We start from the raw sequence: 18,003 nt of genomic DNA on the forward strand, positions 1-18,003 counted from the left end.
GCTGACCTCTCTAGTCCCCTGTTTTGAAACTGTATTTCACTTTCCTCTCCTGGATTGCCATGTTGTGCATGATATGAGGGCCTGAATTAAAAAAAAAAAAAGTCTTATTTTTGATGCATGTCAAACAGGGTTCAGATCAAGTCTAAAAACGTTCACTGGCTTTCAGATCAGCAATGAAATTTGTTGCTGCCAAATATGGCCAGAAACCTTAAAATGTGTGATAAAATAGCCCAGCATCCTCATAAACACCCCCAAAGACTTAGAATCGTAGAATCGTAGAATGTCTTTGGTTGGAAAGGACCTCAAAGATTGTGTAGTTCCAACTTCTCTGCTGTGAGAAGGCTGGCCAATAACTAAATCAGGCACTAGACCAGCTTGCCCAAGGCCCCTTGCTAGACTTGCTAGAAATGCTGTGAGTGTAGATAGATATTAGCAGAAAGGGTGTTAGGTGTGCCCTGAAGGTGAAGTACTGAGGCTGCGGGTGCATTATTCCTGCCAGAAACCCTAAACCCATTAAACCCACATCTGACGTGGTTTAGAAATGCAGATGGTGTTGCATTGATTTTGGGTTACCCTCTGTGTTCCTTGGGGACAGTATGGTGGTTGTCCTCCTTGCACTAGTGCCATCTTGCTGGAGTGCGAAGCCCAGCCCAAGTATTCTTATAAAACTACGTACAGAAGGTCAGAGAGGATGATAGCTGTGGTTCACAACAAGACCCATCCAGCTCTATTAAATATCCTATGCTTTTCTGGATATGTAATGCATATGGAATATAACTGGTATGCCTTACCTACAATTTTCACTCTGAAATGTCCTCCCACCTCTTTCTTTTCAGGGTAGTGCAAGCTGATATACTTAAAAATCATTATTATGTTAGCGGGTTTTCTTCTGCTCTGCTAGGCCTCTTAAATATTCAGCATCCACAGAAGTCCTATGGGAATTTCTTCTTTTTTGCAGATACAGCATTCCTAAAACATGAAGTAATGCACATGCTTTCTCAGTGGTTACGTCTTGTCTCTGAGAAGCAAAAAGTTGGCAGAGTAACCCGTCGTGTAGGCTGTTGTATTTAAATGTTGTCTCTCAGTCACGTTAGTGAGCCTTTTAATGGGACAGCAAGTTTCAGTAAATTTAATAAAGTTGGAGTGTGACCTGGCTCTGAACGTGTGGCTGTTGATGAGTAGGGAAGGTGACACAAGGCATGGTTTGCTTTTCTATATGGTTATGGAATAGGAATAATACTAGCCACTGGAGACATGTGGTGAATTTTAGAGGCCTGTTATGCAAGACACTGTTTACAGAGTTCAGGCTTTTATCTGCTCATGTTTATGCACATTACATTGAATAGAACAGCGGAATACACATATATGTATGTTTGTCAGCAAATAGTCATTAAATTTTGGATATATAGGTAAAACCTATATACACCTTCTTAAAAACCTTCTTAAAAATCACCACTGCTGAAATTGGACCTAATTGGGTGTTGAAAGGTGCTGAGGGACTCCGAATAACCTCTCCCTCTTGAAAATTACAGGTGGGTTTCTGGCATCTACAGCTATGCAGGAATGCAAGTGGGATCTGAGTGAAGTCTGTGCATTTTATCACTCTGCTGTTCTGTCAGGCTTCCCTTTACCTTGAAGCTGAGCAGTTTGACAAAAGTGCCTCTTGGCTTGACATAAAGCTAGAAAAAAAGTAACATATAAGATGCGCTTATGTTAGGGTGTTTTGTAGCATATGACAAGTTAAGAATAAGAAGAATGGCCTGGCATAAGAAGAACCTGGTTAAAAAAAAAAAAAAAAAAAAAAAAAAAAGAAAGAAAAAAAAGAAAAGAAAAATTTTAAGAAAAATCTTGTAGGGGAAAATTTTACTTTTGTTGTTGATGCTGGAGATGTGGCTGTACTGCCAGTGTACCAGGCTGCAAATGGTTTTATAGAGGATTTAAAACAGATGAATGCTTTCTGGAAAACAGAATGTAACAGCCTGCAGCAAAGACTGTTCTGACACAGCTCCTTGGAAATCCCTCCTTGGGAAGCAGCAGGGGATTCCTGCCGGGTACCCCACTCAGGGCAAGGCTTTTATTTCCCAAGCAGCCATGTCAGTGCAGGATTTAGGACAGTCTCCATTCTGTCCTTGTTTATTGCTGCTTGTTTGTGTTAGGAGTTGAACGTTGATTTTTCTCTGTCACTACTGTAGAGTACTTGCACTGAATGCAAACGGAACATGCATCCCACTTCTGCTGTTTCTATGAAATATTATATCCCAGGGAAGATCATTTTGGTGGTAGTCCTCTTCTGCTTTTAGACTGCTAAGTTTACATGAAAGTTTCTAAAAAGCCCTAGTATATCACATACCTAGTAACTCCAAGACTTCGTCAGAGACTGGATATGCACTCTAAGACTTGCACAGTTCTTGCTTCTATCAATGATAAGCATTTGCTCACACAAAGCCTTTAGAAGAAAATTTCTGATTTTTTTTTAATGTGTATTAGATTATGAAATTGGTCACAAGAATTAAAACAGGTGTGTAGGGTAGTATCTTGTTTGGACGAGGAGAAGCTCAAACATGGGCATTCCAGTGTGTATTTTAAAGCTCAATCTCAGCATAATGGGAGCAGGAGCTTTGTGCAGAACTTCTGTCCAATAGTCTGGTTTCCTGGAGCTGAATCTTTCACTGGTGATAGAGTTTAATGAAAAGTTACCAGGCTTACCTTTGTCTGACTGCTTGGCTGAACCTTCCCTTTATTCAGATAAAAATTGAGGAAAATAAGAGCTGATATGAAATGTGACTGACAGCCATCCTAAGAAAAACAAACAAATGCCTGTTGTTTGAGCAGGCTAGATTTCACCCTAGCTCACATGATCCACTCGTTTCAAAGAGTTTTGTTATTTTTTTCCTTATTCAGTGACTCTGATATTTCTAAGTATCCTTAAAGGTACAGAGAATTTCTCAGCTGCATTGGATCATTTCCTGCCCACTGAGATGCTGATAGATTGCAGATACACACGTTGCACCTGAATACAGAATTGCTGCCCAGTGGAATTCACCCAAATTCTGGAAGCGGATTAGTGTCTACCTCATTCTCTGGAGTTGATGCCTATCTTTGGTTACTAAAGCAGGCTGTTAGTGAGCCCCTGCTCTGTCCCAGAGCAGCACAGGTGACAGGAGATGTTTGGTTCTGAACGTGTCCCTCCTAATATGGTCCGAGATGCTGAATTTAATAGCTGCCTTGAGCAGGATTACTGCATAATTGGCAGACAGGAAGGATACTTCCATTTTCAGATTTAGTCCTCTGGAGAGGAGGCTTCCTCTGTGTCAAGTAAAGTGTGTTAAAAAGAATGAGGTTGTCCAAGCTTCAGTTTTAGAAAATATAATCATTTACAGAAGAAAGGACCAGATATACGTTGCTTCATGCCAGATCATGCCTTTCTGTCTTCTGAGCTATTTCTGCTTTAATTTGTTCTTACATTTTGTTTATACAAGATGTAAAGCAGGACTGTTTAGAGACTGGGATAGTGTAGAAGCTCATACTGTTCTCTCCATATCTCTTACGTGAATCTGTCCAAATCTCTGGTAATTCCAGCTTTCAGGAAGAAGGAGCAGGTACTGAGCAGGTCTGGACTCTTTGCTGTTCTTGATTTAACATAAACTTTCTGGTTGATCTGAATCCAATTCCCACGTGAAAGTTCAAAGAAAATAAAAGTCAGTGTGCTTTGTGCATCTCTTATGTACAATAAATAAAGAAATCTTATTCCAGATGACTTGGACAAGTGGAGAACATTGTAGTCTTAATTTTCAGTCGATCCCAAGAAACTATAAACACTGGATAGTTCCTTGTGTATGTATCTAATGGGAACGTAAGAACAGATTATTTAAAGCCAGGATGTGAATACATAGTTCAAAGAACAGATTATGAAGTATTTGTGGGCCAGAGGAGCAGAAAAGCTCTACCCTACTATGGGACTTGGCCATCACTTGTCTGGTAGACAGTGTTTAAAATGTAGATAAGGCTTTGTTTATCTTTTGGCAACACTTTGGCTAACGGCTGAAAAGCGCCCATGCAGAATGTGACACAGAGCATGCAGCAACTTAAAAACATAATAATAAAATCTTTTTTATTTCTAAAACATTTATGATTTAAGTAAGGTAAAAGTTTTCATCCTCAGAGTGGAGGATGTGGAGAAGTTAGCAACAGGATATGCAGGAATATCACTTGGTGTCTTTTAGAAAAATCTCACACAGCTTTTAAAGATGGAGGCAGGGGGCATTTGCTGATATTTTATTGTCACAGGTTGTATTAAACTCCAATTGATTTTCTCCAGTGAATATTCATAATTAGCAGAAAGGAAGAATGTTTTTCTTATGCAAGGTTATCTTGATTGAAGATCATTTTTTTACATTATTGCACTGCGCTTGCTTCATCTCTTTTTCTGGATAAGTGAATATGTTAAAGATGCAATATACAAACAGACTTTCATTATTTTTGTGCTATTTATGTTGAAGGTAGGGGTGCAGATTTGGTGGCCACGATTGTGTGTTTACACAATGATTTCCTTTAGCTTATTTGTTCAGATGAAAACTGTGAAACAGTCCAGGTGGCCAAGCACCAATAATACAAGAAATGTAATACACAGAGTAACACAGTTGACTTAAAATGGTACGTGGCTTATTTCTCTCTTTTGCCTCTCAATAGGAGTCCAGACATCCAGCTCAGATGGAGGCACCTTCTTTGGGCAGGTTAACTCCACCTTCTTGTGGCATTTATTTTAATTCAGAATAATAACTGAGTACGTTTGTGCTTGCAGGTTGGTCAGGACAAAGGCAGCTGCTCTTTTCACCGGAACCGCAACCCGTGTGTTGTTCCTCAAGAGAAGGAAAATATTTTCCACACTATATTTGCTTTTTTCACAAAGTCTGGCAGAAAAGTATTGGTAAGAAAGTCCACGTGAAATATACAAACGTACAGTGCTTATTACTAAAAGCTTTGCATGGATCAGCCTGAGGAACTCGAGCAGAGAGCTGACCATCAAGCAGCTGTTTGATGTATGTAGACTAATACTGATACAGGGATATCTAGTAAACCTGCGGAGATACTTCACAAGTCCAGTTTTCTGATTTTCAAATGGCTACAATTAAGGGAGCTACCTGAAGTGGCAGCATGCACTTGGTAACCAGAGTCTTTGCTCACATTGCTGAAGGTGGGTGGAAAGGCCAACAGAGCCCACCCTGAATTTTGGACGCTGAATTTCACTTGTCTTGCTTTAATTCAGGCCTTACTACCTTGTTGTCTTCGGGTCTTGAAAACTGCTATTTCAGCACAGCAGAGCTGGCTTTTTGCAACTTACCGTGCCTCTTAGTCAGCAGGAGTGTTTACAGTTGCACAGTTTTCAGTGAATTACCTCCTCCTTTGCCTAACAGCTTTTTCCATATTTTCTGTAGGACTGTGAAAGACCAGGCAGGTCCTGCTTAATTATACGCTGCAACTTAAGTTCACTAGCAAAAGCAGAGTCCAGTGAAATAAGTATTTACACACTGCTGAACACTGAAATACTGAAGAAGGTAAGTGCTGCCTTTGTCACCTGTTCTAAACAGCCATGCTTACATGCATTAACAGACACAGAACTCACATTATTCCCTCTGTTTACTAGTGTGTTATAAAAAAAAAAATCACGGTGTCAAAGAAAACAGATCTATTTATCAACAGCATGTATGGAGGTGTTAATCCTAGTTCTTATGCATTTCCCATTAAGACAGAAATAAATGAAGTTTAGAAATTTATACATTGAGAAACAGCAAGTGAAGCTCCCTAATTGTATGCATGGTGGTAAGGCAGGAGACTTCTGAAAGTGGAATTGATTTCTGAAAGTTCTCAGTCAGAAAGCTGAGAAATAGACTAAGTGCTTGTAAACTGTGACACATCATCATTCCTTCCATGTAAACAGAGACGTGGCAGTTTATTGTAATTTTTTACTTCAAATGATTATTATTCAAAGAAGATGCACTGCAACCATATTAATGCTGAGCCTGACATTTGTGACAAGAAACGAATGGTTGCAAGCTGACTCTTCTCTTCTCTGAAGTCACTGGATGAAATAGCAAATCTATAACATTTCTACATTTTTTCCTAGTTTCCTACACTTTAAAAAAAATAATGCCTGTGTAGTTATGGCAAGATGCTGTAAGGTTGTAAATGTATAAGATAATCAGAGGAGAAAATTGATAACACAAGCCTATTAAAATAAACCTGCATTTAAGAAGTGCTGGATTAAAAATATTGGAGAGAGCCCTTATTAGGGATAAGTTCCTAAAGTAATATGTAGCTCTGAGCCTTTCCAGCTGAAATCAACTGTATCTGCTAATGTATGTATTTGAAAACAGAAGTTACTAGGAAGTCCAGAAGCTTCAGGTGTTTGTTACTTGTAGATAGAAAAGCTAAAATGTGTTAGCACTTAACTGAGTGCCTTGAAATGTGCTTCTGAGGAATTCTGTCCTGGGAATAGCCAGGATTCATCCCACATGTAGAACTTACCCAAGTCTCTGGGTCAGTATCACTAATACTTGACATTTGCTACCTATGCTTATGTTTCCCAGTGCAAATGGCTTAAGAATGATTAAGATATGAATTAAGATTGCTTATTAGAATGTGCCTGTTATAATGCAATTCATAAAATATAGGAGAAATAATATATTAGTAAGGGAAGATGTACAATAAATATTAAAGATATTTGAAGTGCACACATTCAATTAATTATGCAGTCTTCTTTGTGGCTTATACTTGAGCGTGCCCCAGCTTTCCTGTGGTTTTTTTTCTGTTCATTTGAAAAATAAGAAGTTTTCTCCTGTAATGGTTAATATTGGGATTGTCTGCAGTGATTGGTAAGGTTCTCAGTCTTTGGCTTTTGTGGTAAATGTGGTAAACAAAGAAAAAAACAACACAATAACATAAAACAAACAGCTAAATAGAAATTGTGTTCCAAGTTCAAATGCGAACGAATGCTGTTTGAACTCCAACATAGTTGATTTTATTTTAGTGTGATGGAATGTGCTTGCTTTTATCAATGTTGAGTGTAAAGTATATTTTTTTTCAAAGCAGGCTTTTAACCAGGATAGTACTTAGCTCTCAACCTAACCTACACTAAGCATTATCCAGATGTATTTATCACAGTACCAAGCGTTTCAAATGTTTGATGTTTTGTTTTGAGGACTTTTGATGTTTTGTTTATTTTCCCACCCATGAATCCAGTTCTTTATCTTTTTATTTTTCAGGACATTTCATCAGTTATCCAGTTTGTCACAAGGGCGAGGGTGCAGGTGGACCCTGACCTCCGGGTTGTAGAGGTGCCCAATGGGAGTCCAGAAGAAAAGACAGTAAGTAAATGAACACAAAGAGAAATGCTTCCTGTTCCCCATGGGCTAGAGTCCATTAAGAGAGCAATGCAGATTGGAATTTGTGGCTGGACTTGGGCTTGGCTGGCTGGTGAGAGTGCCCAGACTGTCTGGCTAGACTAGCAGTGCAGTTAACCTTGCTTCTGTGGTTTTGCTCACTGTGATAACCATGCTATTGTGAATGGTTTTTTGTGGTGCAGGAGAATCTGTGTTGTATTAGCCGAAGTTGTAATAGGCTTTGAGGAATTCATGCCAAAACTAGGTTTAGCTTCCTACTCTGAGGTTGATATCTGCTCTCATTCATTTTCCTTGAAAAACTAAAAGTGTCTTGAAGCTCCAGCAGAGTCTTTTCAGGTGTGGAATTCATGTGCAACCTGAAACTGCATTTTCTGTTGATCTTCATGAAGCTGGATGGAAAATTGAAGGGGGAATATTAAGGTTCAAGTGAATTCACAGTATAGATTCAGCTGTAGGTCAAGTTCTGTAGGACCAAAACCTACAGGGCCAAAACTTCCTGAAAAAGGAAGGTGCTGAGTTTGGTTTCCAACTACCAAGTTCTCTAATGCTTATGCAAGAAGATTGGACAGGATGCCATACCCAAATTCAGCTTGCTCTTTGCCTAGTGAAATTTTGTAGTGTCATTTCCTATTTCTATCTCACATGAAGATCAATCTCTGTTTCTCCTCTTGCTGTGTATCCTTGGAACACAATCTAGATCCTTTTTCTCAGTTATCCTCTTACTCTCAGCCACCGTAACATCACCAATCCACGCAACCATTCTCTTATTGGCTTCATTTCAGTGAGTGCTGTTGGGGTTTTAGTGAAGAATACTGAGGTCAAAGCACTCAAATCACACATTAAAGCAGTCTTCTAGGAGTTACTGGATTTAAAACACCAAAGGCAAAGAAACACTTGAATCTGCATCTACTATCTTCATCTGGAGAGCAGAGATCTGCTATAGTGTCCACTTTCCCCATCATCATTTAATTTTATTAGAACTGTCAAGAAGAGAAAGTCATTTACATGACAGGACCCATTTTGCCTTTTTGTTTTATTTTCTATGTCATTTTTCTGGACCATCCTAAAGAACATTAGAAAAAATAGACTTGGCAGCTGAACTGAAAAATACAGCCAGTCTTGCCTGGGAATGTGCCTTACAAATGACCTGCAGCCCTGACTGTTAATACGTTGCTAGATCTCTCTAATTCTGCAGTTAGCATGGAGTTAATCTTGAAAATTTATGGCAAAAAATCATTGGTAACTGAAGTAACACTTGACTATGATATTCATGCCCCAGCTGCACTAGGAGAAGTTAGGATCTCTCTGCCAGGTATCTAGACCCCCAAATGATTTCAGAATGTCGAAATGATAAGCATAGTGTCAAATATATAGGATTACTATTTAATGCTCCAAATTTAGAAATGCTTATATCCAGGAATGCAGGCTCCACTGTATTTTGCTGTTATTTAATGATTGAATGAAAAAAAAAACAAAAAACAACAGCAACAAAAAGCCCTAACAACACTACAAAGCAACACTGTCCTTTTCTTGTTCCTGGAAAGCCTTTCATTAAGCCTTTGCAGTGATTGTGAAGTATAGCATGTGTGCTGGGAAGCGATGTTAATCTTCAAACAAGAGCTTGCTCCTCGTTCCTGGGAAGCCCAAGCTACAAAGGAGCCTGACTTACATGTTGTAGCTATGTAACATCGATTTATAACTTCAAGTCTTTTCTATTGTGAGTGCTGTTTGCTTTCTCCTTTGTGCTATTTCCATGTCTGTTGGCTTCTCTGTTGCTGTATGTTTTGCATAGGGTCATGTTAAGGGAAAAAAAAATTAGACATGTGGTTTGGCTCAAGGTATTCATTTTTTCCTGCTCTCTTTTCTTGTGGAATGCAGAAGGGAACAACAGTTATTACAAGCCACAACTATTCTGCTGGAAGTAGAGACAGAAGAGATAAAATATCTTTGTTCGTACTCCTCCCCTCCATTTTAAAATCCCAATATATTTTCTTTTCATTGACCACAGACTGCTGTACCATATCCGTTTGCAGAGTAGCTCCTGAAGAGTTGGTTATGGACTACCTTTGAGTCTATTTATTAAAGTGTTCACCAACAGTGAAACACATTTTCTTCGACATTTTATCATGGTAAATCTGAAAAGGTCTTCGCAGTCTACAGCTAAATACAGACTTATTAAACCCTTATAAACTACTCTTTAAGACCAGCTACCCTTACTTCACTAAGCACTTTTACAATTGAGTCTGTAATATCAGAGTACAAAATGTCTGTAAAGGAGAAAAGAGTGACTAATGTTTGCAGTGCAAGTTTATGATATTTCAGCTGTGTTATGTTTCAGCTGTGACAACAGTGGCAGTGGGTCTCCTCTACTGGATTTTTACGGACTCTCTTATTCACTGCTGGCAGAAACACATAGATAATGGTGATGACTATATTAAAAAAGAGTGTTTTGTAGCTGAGAATTTGCTCTATTCAATAGTGTTGTGCTCTTTGTATCTGTTGTAGTTTCCATTAAAGTAAATGGGAGGTAATGCTTTCAGAGTGACCTACATTTCTGTAGGACCAAGCAGTCCTTGAAATTTGATTTTCAGAAATGATTTCTGTTGACTTGGATACGTTTTGATATGATTTGGGATGATGGATTTTCTTTCTCTAGTCACAACAGCCGATAGGGAGACAATTAGATATGGAGGTTGGCAGCCCTTCTTGCAGCAGGAGGGTTGGAGCTTGATGATCTCTTGAGGTTCTTTCCAACCCAAGCTGTCCTATGATTCTGCCTGGACTTCTATCAGACAAATCACATGAAGGTGAACAATTTCGATCTCTGTCTTTGATGACTATTGGATCAACATAATGGCTGAAGGCGATATGTGGAGTTTTCAGGAAGCATGCTTTCCTTTCTTGAGCATGTGGATTACCATGAAGGTTTAGCTTCCTTCTTTCATGCATGTGAGGCAAAACCAAAAAATGAGTTCCTTGAGACTGCAGTGGTCAAATAGTAGATAAGAGAGTTCACCTTGTGTATGCTCAGCATGGCTTTTATGATTCTGGGCCTCATGATACAATTAAAATTAATAAATAAAAAAAGAAAATTAATTTAGTTTGGATAAGCAAAGAGAAATGCATTACTAATTTCTAACCAAATATTGCTGAGCTATATTTCTTGTCTTTCTGAGTCCCAGTGCATCAGCATGTCCCTGTTCTTCTAAGGACTTCAGCACTGTATGAAGTTGAGGCATTTGTGGAGTTCCTGCTCAATTGTTTTTAAATTCTTACCTACATACTTTATGGAAATAGGGCACCAAAACCAAAAAAATCTAATCATTTTAAATTTGTTCATTAAGATTGGAATATAACATTCAGAACATAACAAATGGCTGACACAAGTAGAAGTTGCCCTTGTCCATACTCATCCAACGTGTCAGAGGTTAATGGTGGGGTGCAGCTCACTGTTAATGTAGAGCAGGCCAATTGCATTCCATAAAACGTGTTTGACAATTGAGCTACTTATGCTGTATGGCAAACTAAACTACCTCCCAGACTTCCCATAAGTACAGCAGGAAGTGCGAAAGATAAATATGAAACTAAAGCTCCTCATACATCGTCAAGTGAGCTGTGTTTTTCGTGGCCTTTTCCTGGCATCTGGTCAGTCTGAAAACAAGTCTGTAATCCTCTCCGTGTTTTATGACCATTGCACATGTTCTCCTCAGACCAGACGTCTGCTGCCCCATCACGCTCTCTCAGCTGCTGCCAGGCCTATTAATCTACTTGTGCACAGATTTCTTTAATTGCATGTAACTGTATGCTTCCAAGGTTTAATTTTGGGGTGTTTTTTCCCTTTGTGTTTTCATTGAGTTCACCCTCAGTCTTTTCTTTTTATCATTTTCCATATGTCCCCATTGCTGAAACTGCTGTCATTTCCTAATTAACAATTCACTATTGTTTTACAAAATCAGTAGGGTAGCAGCGGTGGCACTCTACTTTTATTTTATTTTTTTTAATTGGGAATGACCTGCACCTCCAGCTTCTGCCTCCAGTAGAGAAAAAATGAAGTTATTGAAGTGTAGTTACAGCTTTTGGGGTTTTTTTTCTGTTGTTTCAGTTTTGTTTTTTGGGGGGGAAAAATGTGCAAATCATCTTATTCCAACAGTAAGATCTTGTTACTGCATTTTATTAAGAGAACTTAAGATTCAATCTGTGATTTCACTATTAAATACATAAATGAGTGAAGGAATGACTAAAGGACATGATAACTGAAAAGCTTTACTATTAAAACATTTTATTTCCAGAGTCATTAAAAAAATAAATAGATAAAAGGACAAATAAATAAAAGGACATGAGAATGGAGAACGTTTTATCACTCCAACACCTTTCCAGAGCTTTCTGTCTATGAGCTCTCAATTTATGAACCTGTAACAGGTGCTGCAGTCCCTGCTGTCTGCAGTGGTCTCACACTAAGGTGCCAGCCCATCTCCTCCATGTGCCTGGTGAGCTGCAGGTGCAACTGGGGCAGGATGGGGCTGCCTGTGAGGAGGCATCAGCATGGCTGCTGTCAGCATGGCCATGGGATGAGGTAAGGAGAGCCCAAGGAGCCTGCTGCTCAGGTGTCTGTGGGTGCCGAGGAAGCTCGTGCTGCAGTGGGCCAGCTGAAAACCTGGGTCCCATATAAGATGAAGGGGCAGAGGTGGCAGCCATGGTTTGGCTGCTGCTCGGTGGCAGCAGGGAGGAGGCCAGAGGCTGGCACGTTTCCCTACGTGCAGCTGCAGCAGGGTCTGGTAGGGCTGGAGCAGCACTGGTTTGGGTGGTGGCTTTCTTCAAGCACTTGAATGGTGGGGCCCATGGGTGCCACTTTCTGTGTGCCTTCTTCCTTTGGCGCTGCCAGCAGGCTCCTGTCTTGCCCAGCAGCCGCTCCCTGCATGGGCTGGAACCTGGTCTGCTCCTCAGGTGGTTCTCCTTCAGGTCTCCCTGCAGGGCAGGTGGCCACCTCTTATGCCCTCAGCGCATCTCTTCGCTGGCAGTGTTCAAGCAGTTGTGAATCATCTCTCTGGAAACACGGGTGATAGTAGAAGAGTAAGTGGAAAATTTGTAGGAGAAGAATTAGTTACTATCTATTTGGGACTGAAAGACAGCAAGATACAGGAAGTGAGACTTAACTGCTGAAGATGAACATGGGTATTTAAAAGGTCATTCAGTCAGTTTAATCCTATAGCTTAGGCTGACTAAAACAAGGTATGTTGCAAATGCTTAATCTGTCACAGGCTCAAGCTGCAAGGAGTTCAAGCAGCCTTTGGACACTGTTCTCAGACATAGGGTTTGAAATTTGTGTGGTCCTGTGTGGAACAAGAAATTGGATTTGATGATTCTTGTGGGTTCCTTCCACCTCAGGATATCTTGTGATTCTAAAGTGATTCTTCTGCATCAGTCACTTTCATTACTCCTGCCTTCTCCATCAGCTGTGGCTCTGGGAGGTGCACTAGGACAAGGGCTGCCTTGTGCTCTGCACCTTGTTGGCTGCCCCACAGAGGCTGTGCTGCTGAGGAGGCCAAGATTCACTCAGGGTTTACTTTCCTGAGTTGTGTGGCGGTCCACAGGTCCAATGGCAGACAGTGGCTGTTAAGTTTCTGTTTGGAGACATCACCTTCTGCCTTCAGCTTCCCAGCTGGGATGTCTTGCTTCCCTCCCTTCCACTGCTTGCTGTCCTGATTTCCCACTGACACTTCCAGCGTGTGTTGTACACTGTTTGCCCAGTATAGTTTGTTTGGGGCTTGAATTTTGTGGGTTTTCTCTCTCTTTTTTTTTTTATCCCCAGTAGTTTTGTTTTGTTTGTATCTTAACCAAAACTCATGGCTGTGTCTGCATATTAATGCAGTTTCTGAAGGCCTGAGTTGGATTAGGACATAACATATGCAACATCCCTGCTCCTTTCCAAACCACAAAGCTGTGAACAGAGTATTTTTTTCTATGCTTGCCAATTGATTCCAGACTAATAGAAGAAATTAAATTGATAAGAAGGAGTGTGAACTGTGAATACAGCCAAGCTATTCTACCTTCAAACTGTAGGGATGATGTATGATTTGACCTCTGCAGCTATTCCTTACTCTGTGTTTTGGCAGCATGAAGTACAGTTCTGCTGTGCTGGAGATTATTTCAAATTAACATTATTCTCCAAGTAGTGAAGAGAAGGCACCACCTCATCTTGCATCCAGTAATTGCTATCTCCTTTCATTAAAGATGGCAATACCTACTATGTTAAGAGGTTTTTCTCTACCTTTTAGAATCCTAGGGAAAATAACATTAATGCTTTATCATCTAAAAATTAGTCATCTGACTTGTCTCTGGAAGATGGATGCTACCCATAGCTTCTATGAGAAATGCTCTGCCACTGCAGATCGTCTTTCCAGGCTGGCTCAGAAATCCAAGGAAGGCACAAGACTTGTCTTTGATCTCTCTGTCTGGTATTTCCCTTGCATGAGTCTTGGCTCTGAGGGAAACTCTGCTTCCCAGGAAACTTTCTGAGATATCTTAAAAGCCCTGACAGAGGCTTTGTGCTGATGTATGAAGTGCTGAAATGATTCTTTTTCTTGGAGAACTAGTCCGTGTTCAAGAGCTATTTTGAGCTGTTTTGACACTAGTTATGGGAACATATTTGAAAAGTACTATCTTTGTATACTATCATTCCTGACTGTTCATTACGTTTTCATGTCTTGTTGTCATCAAATGCCTGATAGTATCTCTTTGGTACAAAAAAAACCAGTGCATGTGAATCAGCTGTATTCAAATTCCACCTCCAGAAATGTTGTGGCATTAATCAAAATTAGTCTGTGAGACTGAGATGAAGGAGTATTTATTTATTTATGGGAGCACCGTGACAAAATATAGACCTATGCACTTGTGGTTTTCTCTCATCTGTGCCTTCAGTTTTTGTGGATGTTCACTGAAACTGGCTATCCTTGCGAAAACAAAGAAATGTCTGTTAGAAGGATCATCCTGTCCCGCTCCCCTGTCAAATCATGGCTGTTTCCCACACCAGTTCAAGACTTCCTTGGTTTTGCATGAGACTTGGGAGCCTTCATGGATGGAGAACTCAGGGCTGTGTTGCTGCCTTTTCTTAATGCTTGGGTGGAGCATGCATATGGCTTGAATATTCTCTTTGCTGTCTCCTATGCAATGTTGTTTGAACAGCATCACCAGTGAGCAGTTACATTTCGTAGATCATTCACGGGTCTTTTATGATGAGTGAACTGGGGTTGCATAAGCATGTCTAATTCTAATTTCTTGATTTTCACACATTTTTAACTAGAGGGTTTTTTTTAATTTTGTTTTGTTTTTGTTTGATTATCAGTTTTTAACTATGAAAGATTGATTTAGTAGTGACTACCTGTGAAAGGGTTTGGTGTTTTTAAGCGAAGATAATGAAAGTGGTTTGTGAAGAAGGAAAGAGAATTCACTTATTTACTTTCCAAGCCAAACCAAACTAAACCAAAGCCAGATTAAGCAAACATGCTACCTTTAAAAAAGGCTGCCTCTCTGTGTTTGCTGGATATTAAATTGCAAAATTTAACAAAGAAGCAGCCATCACTGAAGAGAACCGCTTTGGAGTTTTCCACTGGTAAACTGGTTTTGACTGAAACAAGAGATTGAAAATTCCTGTTGTGTTTACATTTGATGCCATTCATTCCCATTTTCTTCTTAAAGCAGGCAGTTAAGGAAAGCACTTTATAGGATCTATTTCTGTGCTGTGTATGCTGTACGAAAGGAGAGAACAGCAGGTGTTCCCAGAAAAGACTGTGATTGCAGATGCCCTTCTCTCATTCCAGCAGTGTATTTTTGTGAAGCACAGCAGAAACTGTCCATATTCAATAGCAATATATGCGAGTAGTCCCATTTTTTTGGTGAAAAAAAGTTAAGAAACTCAGCGTATCGTTGAAGTATTGCAGTGTCCTGTGGAGCTGGGAGCATGCCAAGTAAGCAGGATGTCAGCTCAGTTCCTGCCACTCCAAGGACTGCTGATTCTCACCTCTGGTGGCTTAGCACCAGAAGAAGCTTGCTGTCTGGAGTGGGATGGAGGAGCTGGCAAAATAAGGGTTATTTTTGAGTGGGAGCAGATATGCTTTATCCTTAGTGGGAGCTGATGTCACATGACTGCTCAGATTCTGTTTGAAGCTTCCAATCCCTCAAAAAAAAGAAAAAAATAAAAGCATGAAATTAAGAGCACATTCCGTATTTGTTTGATGGATAAATGGATGAAAGACGATCGGTCAGGCCACCATGCAGTGTATTTCATAACTTGAGTACAAGAGAAAGCAATACAGCTTCCAATCATAAAAAGATCTTTTTCTAATTGCTTTGTAGGTGGTCTTTGAAGCTTTACACAATCTGGAGCCTCGTGGCTATGTTGTCGGGTGGATCATTGCCATCAGTTTGCTGGTGGGAATTCTCATCTTCCTGTTGCTGGCTGTGCTCTTATGGAAGGTAAGGCAACAGATGCAACATAAACACTGAGGATGGTCCCAGGAAAAAAAGCTTTAATTTTTCTGTGCATATAATGTCCATTTGCTCAAGGAATTAAATAATTGTCCACTCCATTACTGTTGTTGTTCAGCCAACAGGAATGCTTTCATATCCAGGTTTTTGTGAGGAACAGGGAAAGACCTCTGATGTAGAGAAGTAGAAAAATGGATTCTGTGGGCTTAACTATTAAAAAATAAAACCTTCACTACTGTTTCAGGATGAAGGAGGATCCCTCACAAAACCTACTCTCTCTCACTTAGATACTTGGCACATTTTTCTGATGCCTGAGAATTGCTGATTTCGTAAAGGATCCTTTGAAAATTAGGTCAGTTTTTCTGGACCAGCTAAAAGATGGGGTGCACGCATCACAAAAGCCACTTGGTAGCTACTGTTTTCAAGAAGTAAAGGCCTGGGAAAGAGCAGTATTCAGGTTTAAAAATTGTAGATCCCTCGGAATTCCAGATGAGTAAAATGTGCTATCTGAACAGAAGGCACCAGGACCTGTTAAAAGCCAACCTTCACACCATCTTTGATAAGATATAATTCTTGTACCCAGACACTGTTATGTGGTAACACTGGGCTGCTGCTGACAGTCAGCAGCAGCCATCTGGTGTGGGTAAGTAAGAAGGTTAGGAACTTCAAGTGTTTTCATTCCTCTGTTCCCTTTTACCAACCCATAAATTTCAAAGGCCACGGTCAAGGTCAGGAACAGTCTTTGAGAGAAGTAAATCTTGAATGCACACATGGGAACTGGTCCAACCTGAAGGACCAGCAGCCTGCCTCATGTTCTGCAGGCTCTGCTCAGTGGCTGTGTGGGGACTGAAGGCCACAGCCACGCTGGGCTGTACAAGGACATGTCTCTTTTGCAAGCCTGTAAAAGGGTTTCACAGACCTGGGCCAAAAACTGGCAATGAGATTCCAGCAGTAGATTATACAAGTGCTTGTGTAGCTATGTTTTAGATTGTACTTCACAGCACTGTATAGATTTTATGTGGATTATAGATTTTAAGCATTTTTATGGTCAGCTTTGAAGATTTTTATGCTAATAATGGCCTGGTCAAAATAGGCTGCGCTTTTCATTTGGGAAACAGTGTTTGACCATATTGTTGAATACCTTAAAACTTCTGTTCTTCTGATACATGGGAAATGCTTTTGCTTTCTGTGGCTAAAACTGAAGATAAGAAAAAAATTGAGTTAAGATGTCAGAATAGTAATGAGAATGGGAAAATGTGGAATTGAATGAGGTTCAGGGTTTACATCCTTGTGACATTTTTGTAAAAGGACTTACTGCTGATGATACCTCTTTGACTCATTTTGTATTGCTGGTTTCATGAAGATAGAAAGGTACTTAGTGAGCTGTTACAGAATGTGCAAGGTGAGAGGAGAAGCAGCTCACACCTTGAGGCTTCACAAGAATCTGACACAAGTTTGCTTGCTGGTCTATACTAGAATGTATACACTGCTTTGTTTTCTGGCATAGTCTTGAAACTTGAGCCTTCTTGTGTGTTACTGGGATCACTCATGAACACATGAAGAAAGGGCCATTTTGCTACATGAAAGCTGTGAGGGAAGTTCTGAATAGCAGCAACAAATAATTATAACTAATTACAGGCTTATATACAGCCCTTTCTGCATGCAGAAAGCAATGGTGGAGCAAAGCAAGGTGAGATTATATACCCACAGTCCTACAGCAGAGATGGAAGTCATAGCAAGGCTTCATCAACTACATACCAGTGTTTTATCCACTGAATTTTATGATTGCTTAAGAAATCAATAACTGCAGTTTTGTCTTAATGGGAAGTGATTGAAAATTTGGGGTTTCTGGTACCAGGCCAGTATTTTCATTTAAATCTTTTTTTGGATCTTTGGATCCTAGAATATATAGAAGTAATACTTTACAGTCACTGATTTCTATATTTACTAAAGTTACTGACAGTTTTAAAGTTGTCTGAGATAAAACTGACATGGGAAAGTTGCCGTCCTACAAAGGAATCTTAATTGCTTGACTGTAAATCTTTGTTGGGCAAAACGGACCAAGCATATCCTTGAGTCGTGCCTAAATTTTGCATGTGAAAAAGTCCATGTTTTTATA

The 18,003-nt window shown here is 39.9% G+C and overlaps 1 protein-coding gene across 1 annotated transcript in view; it reads left to right on the plus strand.

Annotated features, from left to right (window-relative positions):
• The window catches only part of ITGA9 (integrin subunit alpha 9), a 214,680-nt gene that overhangs the window by 178,797 nt on the left and 17,880 nt on the right, over positions 1-18,003 (plus strand). Inside the window, exons 24-27 of the mRNA XM_042888607.1 lie at positions 4,802-4,927; positions 5,436-5,555; positions 7,263-7,364; positions 15,753-15,872. Of these exons, the coding sequence (XP_042744541.1) occupies positions 4,802-4,927; positions 5,436-5,555; positions 7,263-7,364; positions 15,753-15,872 (468 nt within the window). The remainder of the gene's footprint in view (positions 1-4,801; positions 4,928-5,435; positions 5,556-7,262; positions 7,365-15,752; positions 15,873-18,003) is intronic.

The sequence above is a fragment of the Lagopus leucura genome, unplaced genomic scaffold (genome assembly GCF_019238085.1).
Source record: "Lagopus leucura isolate 7727_CA_CO unplaced genomic scaffold, USGS_WTPT01 Super-Scaffold_100157, whole genome shotgun sequence".
In the NCBI taxonomy this organism is placed as follows: domain Eukaryota; kingdom Metazoa; phylum Chordata; class Aves; order Galliformes; family Phasianidae; genus Lagopus; species Lagopus leucura.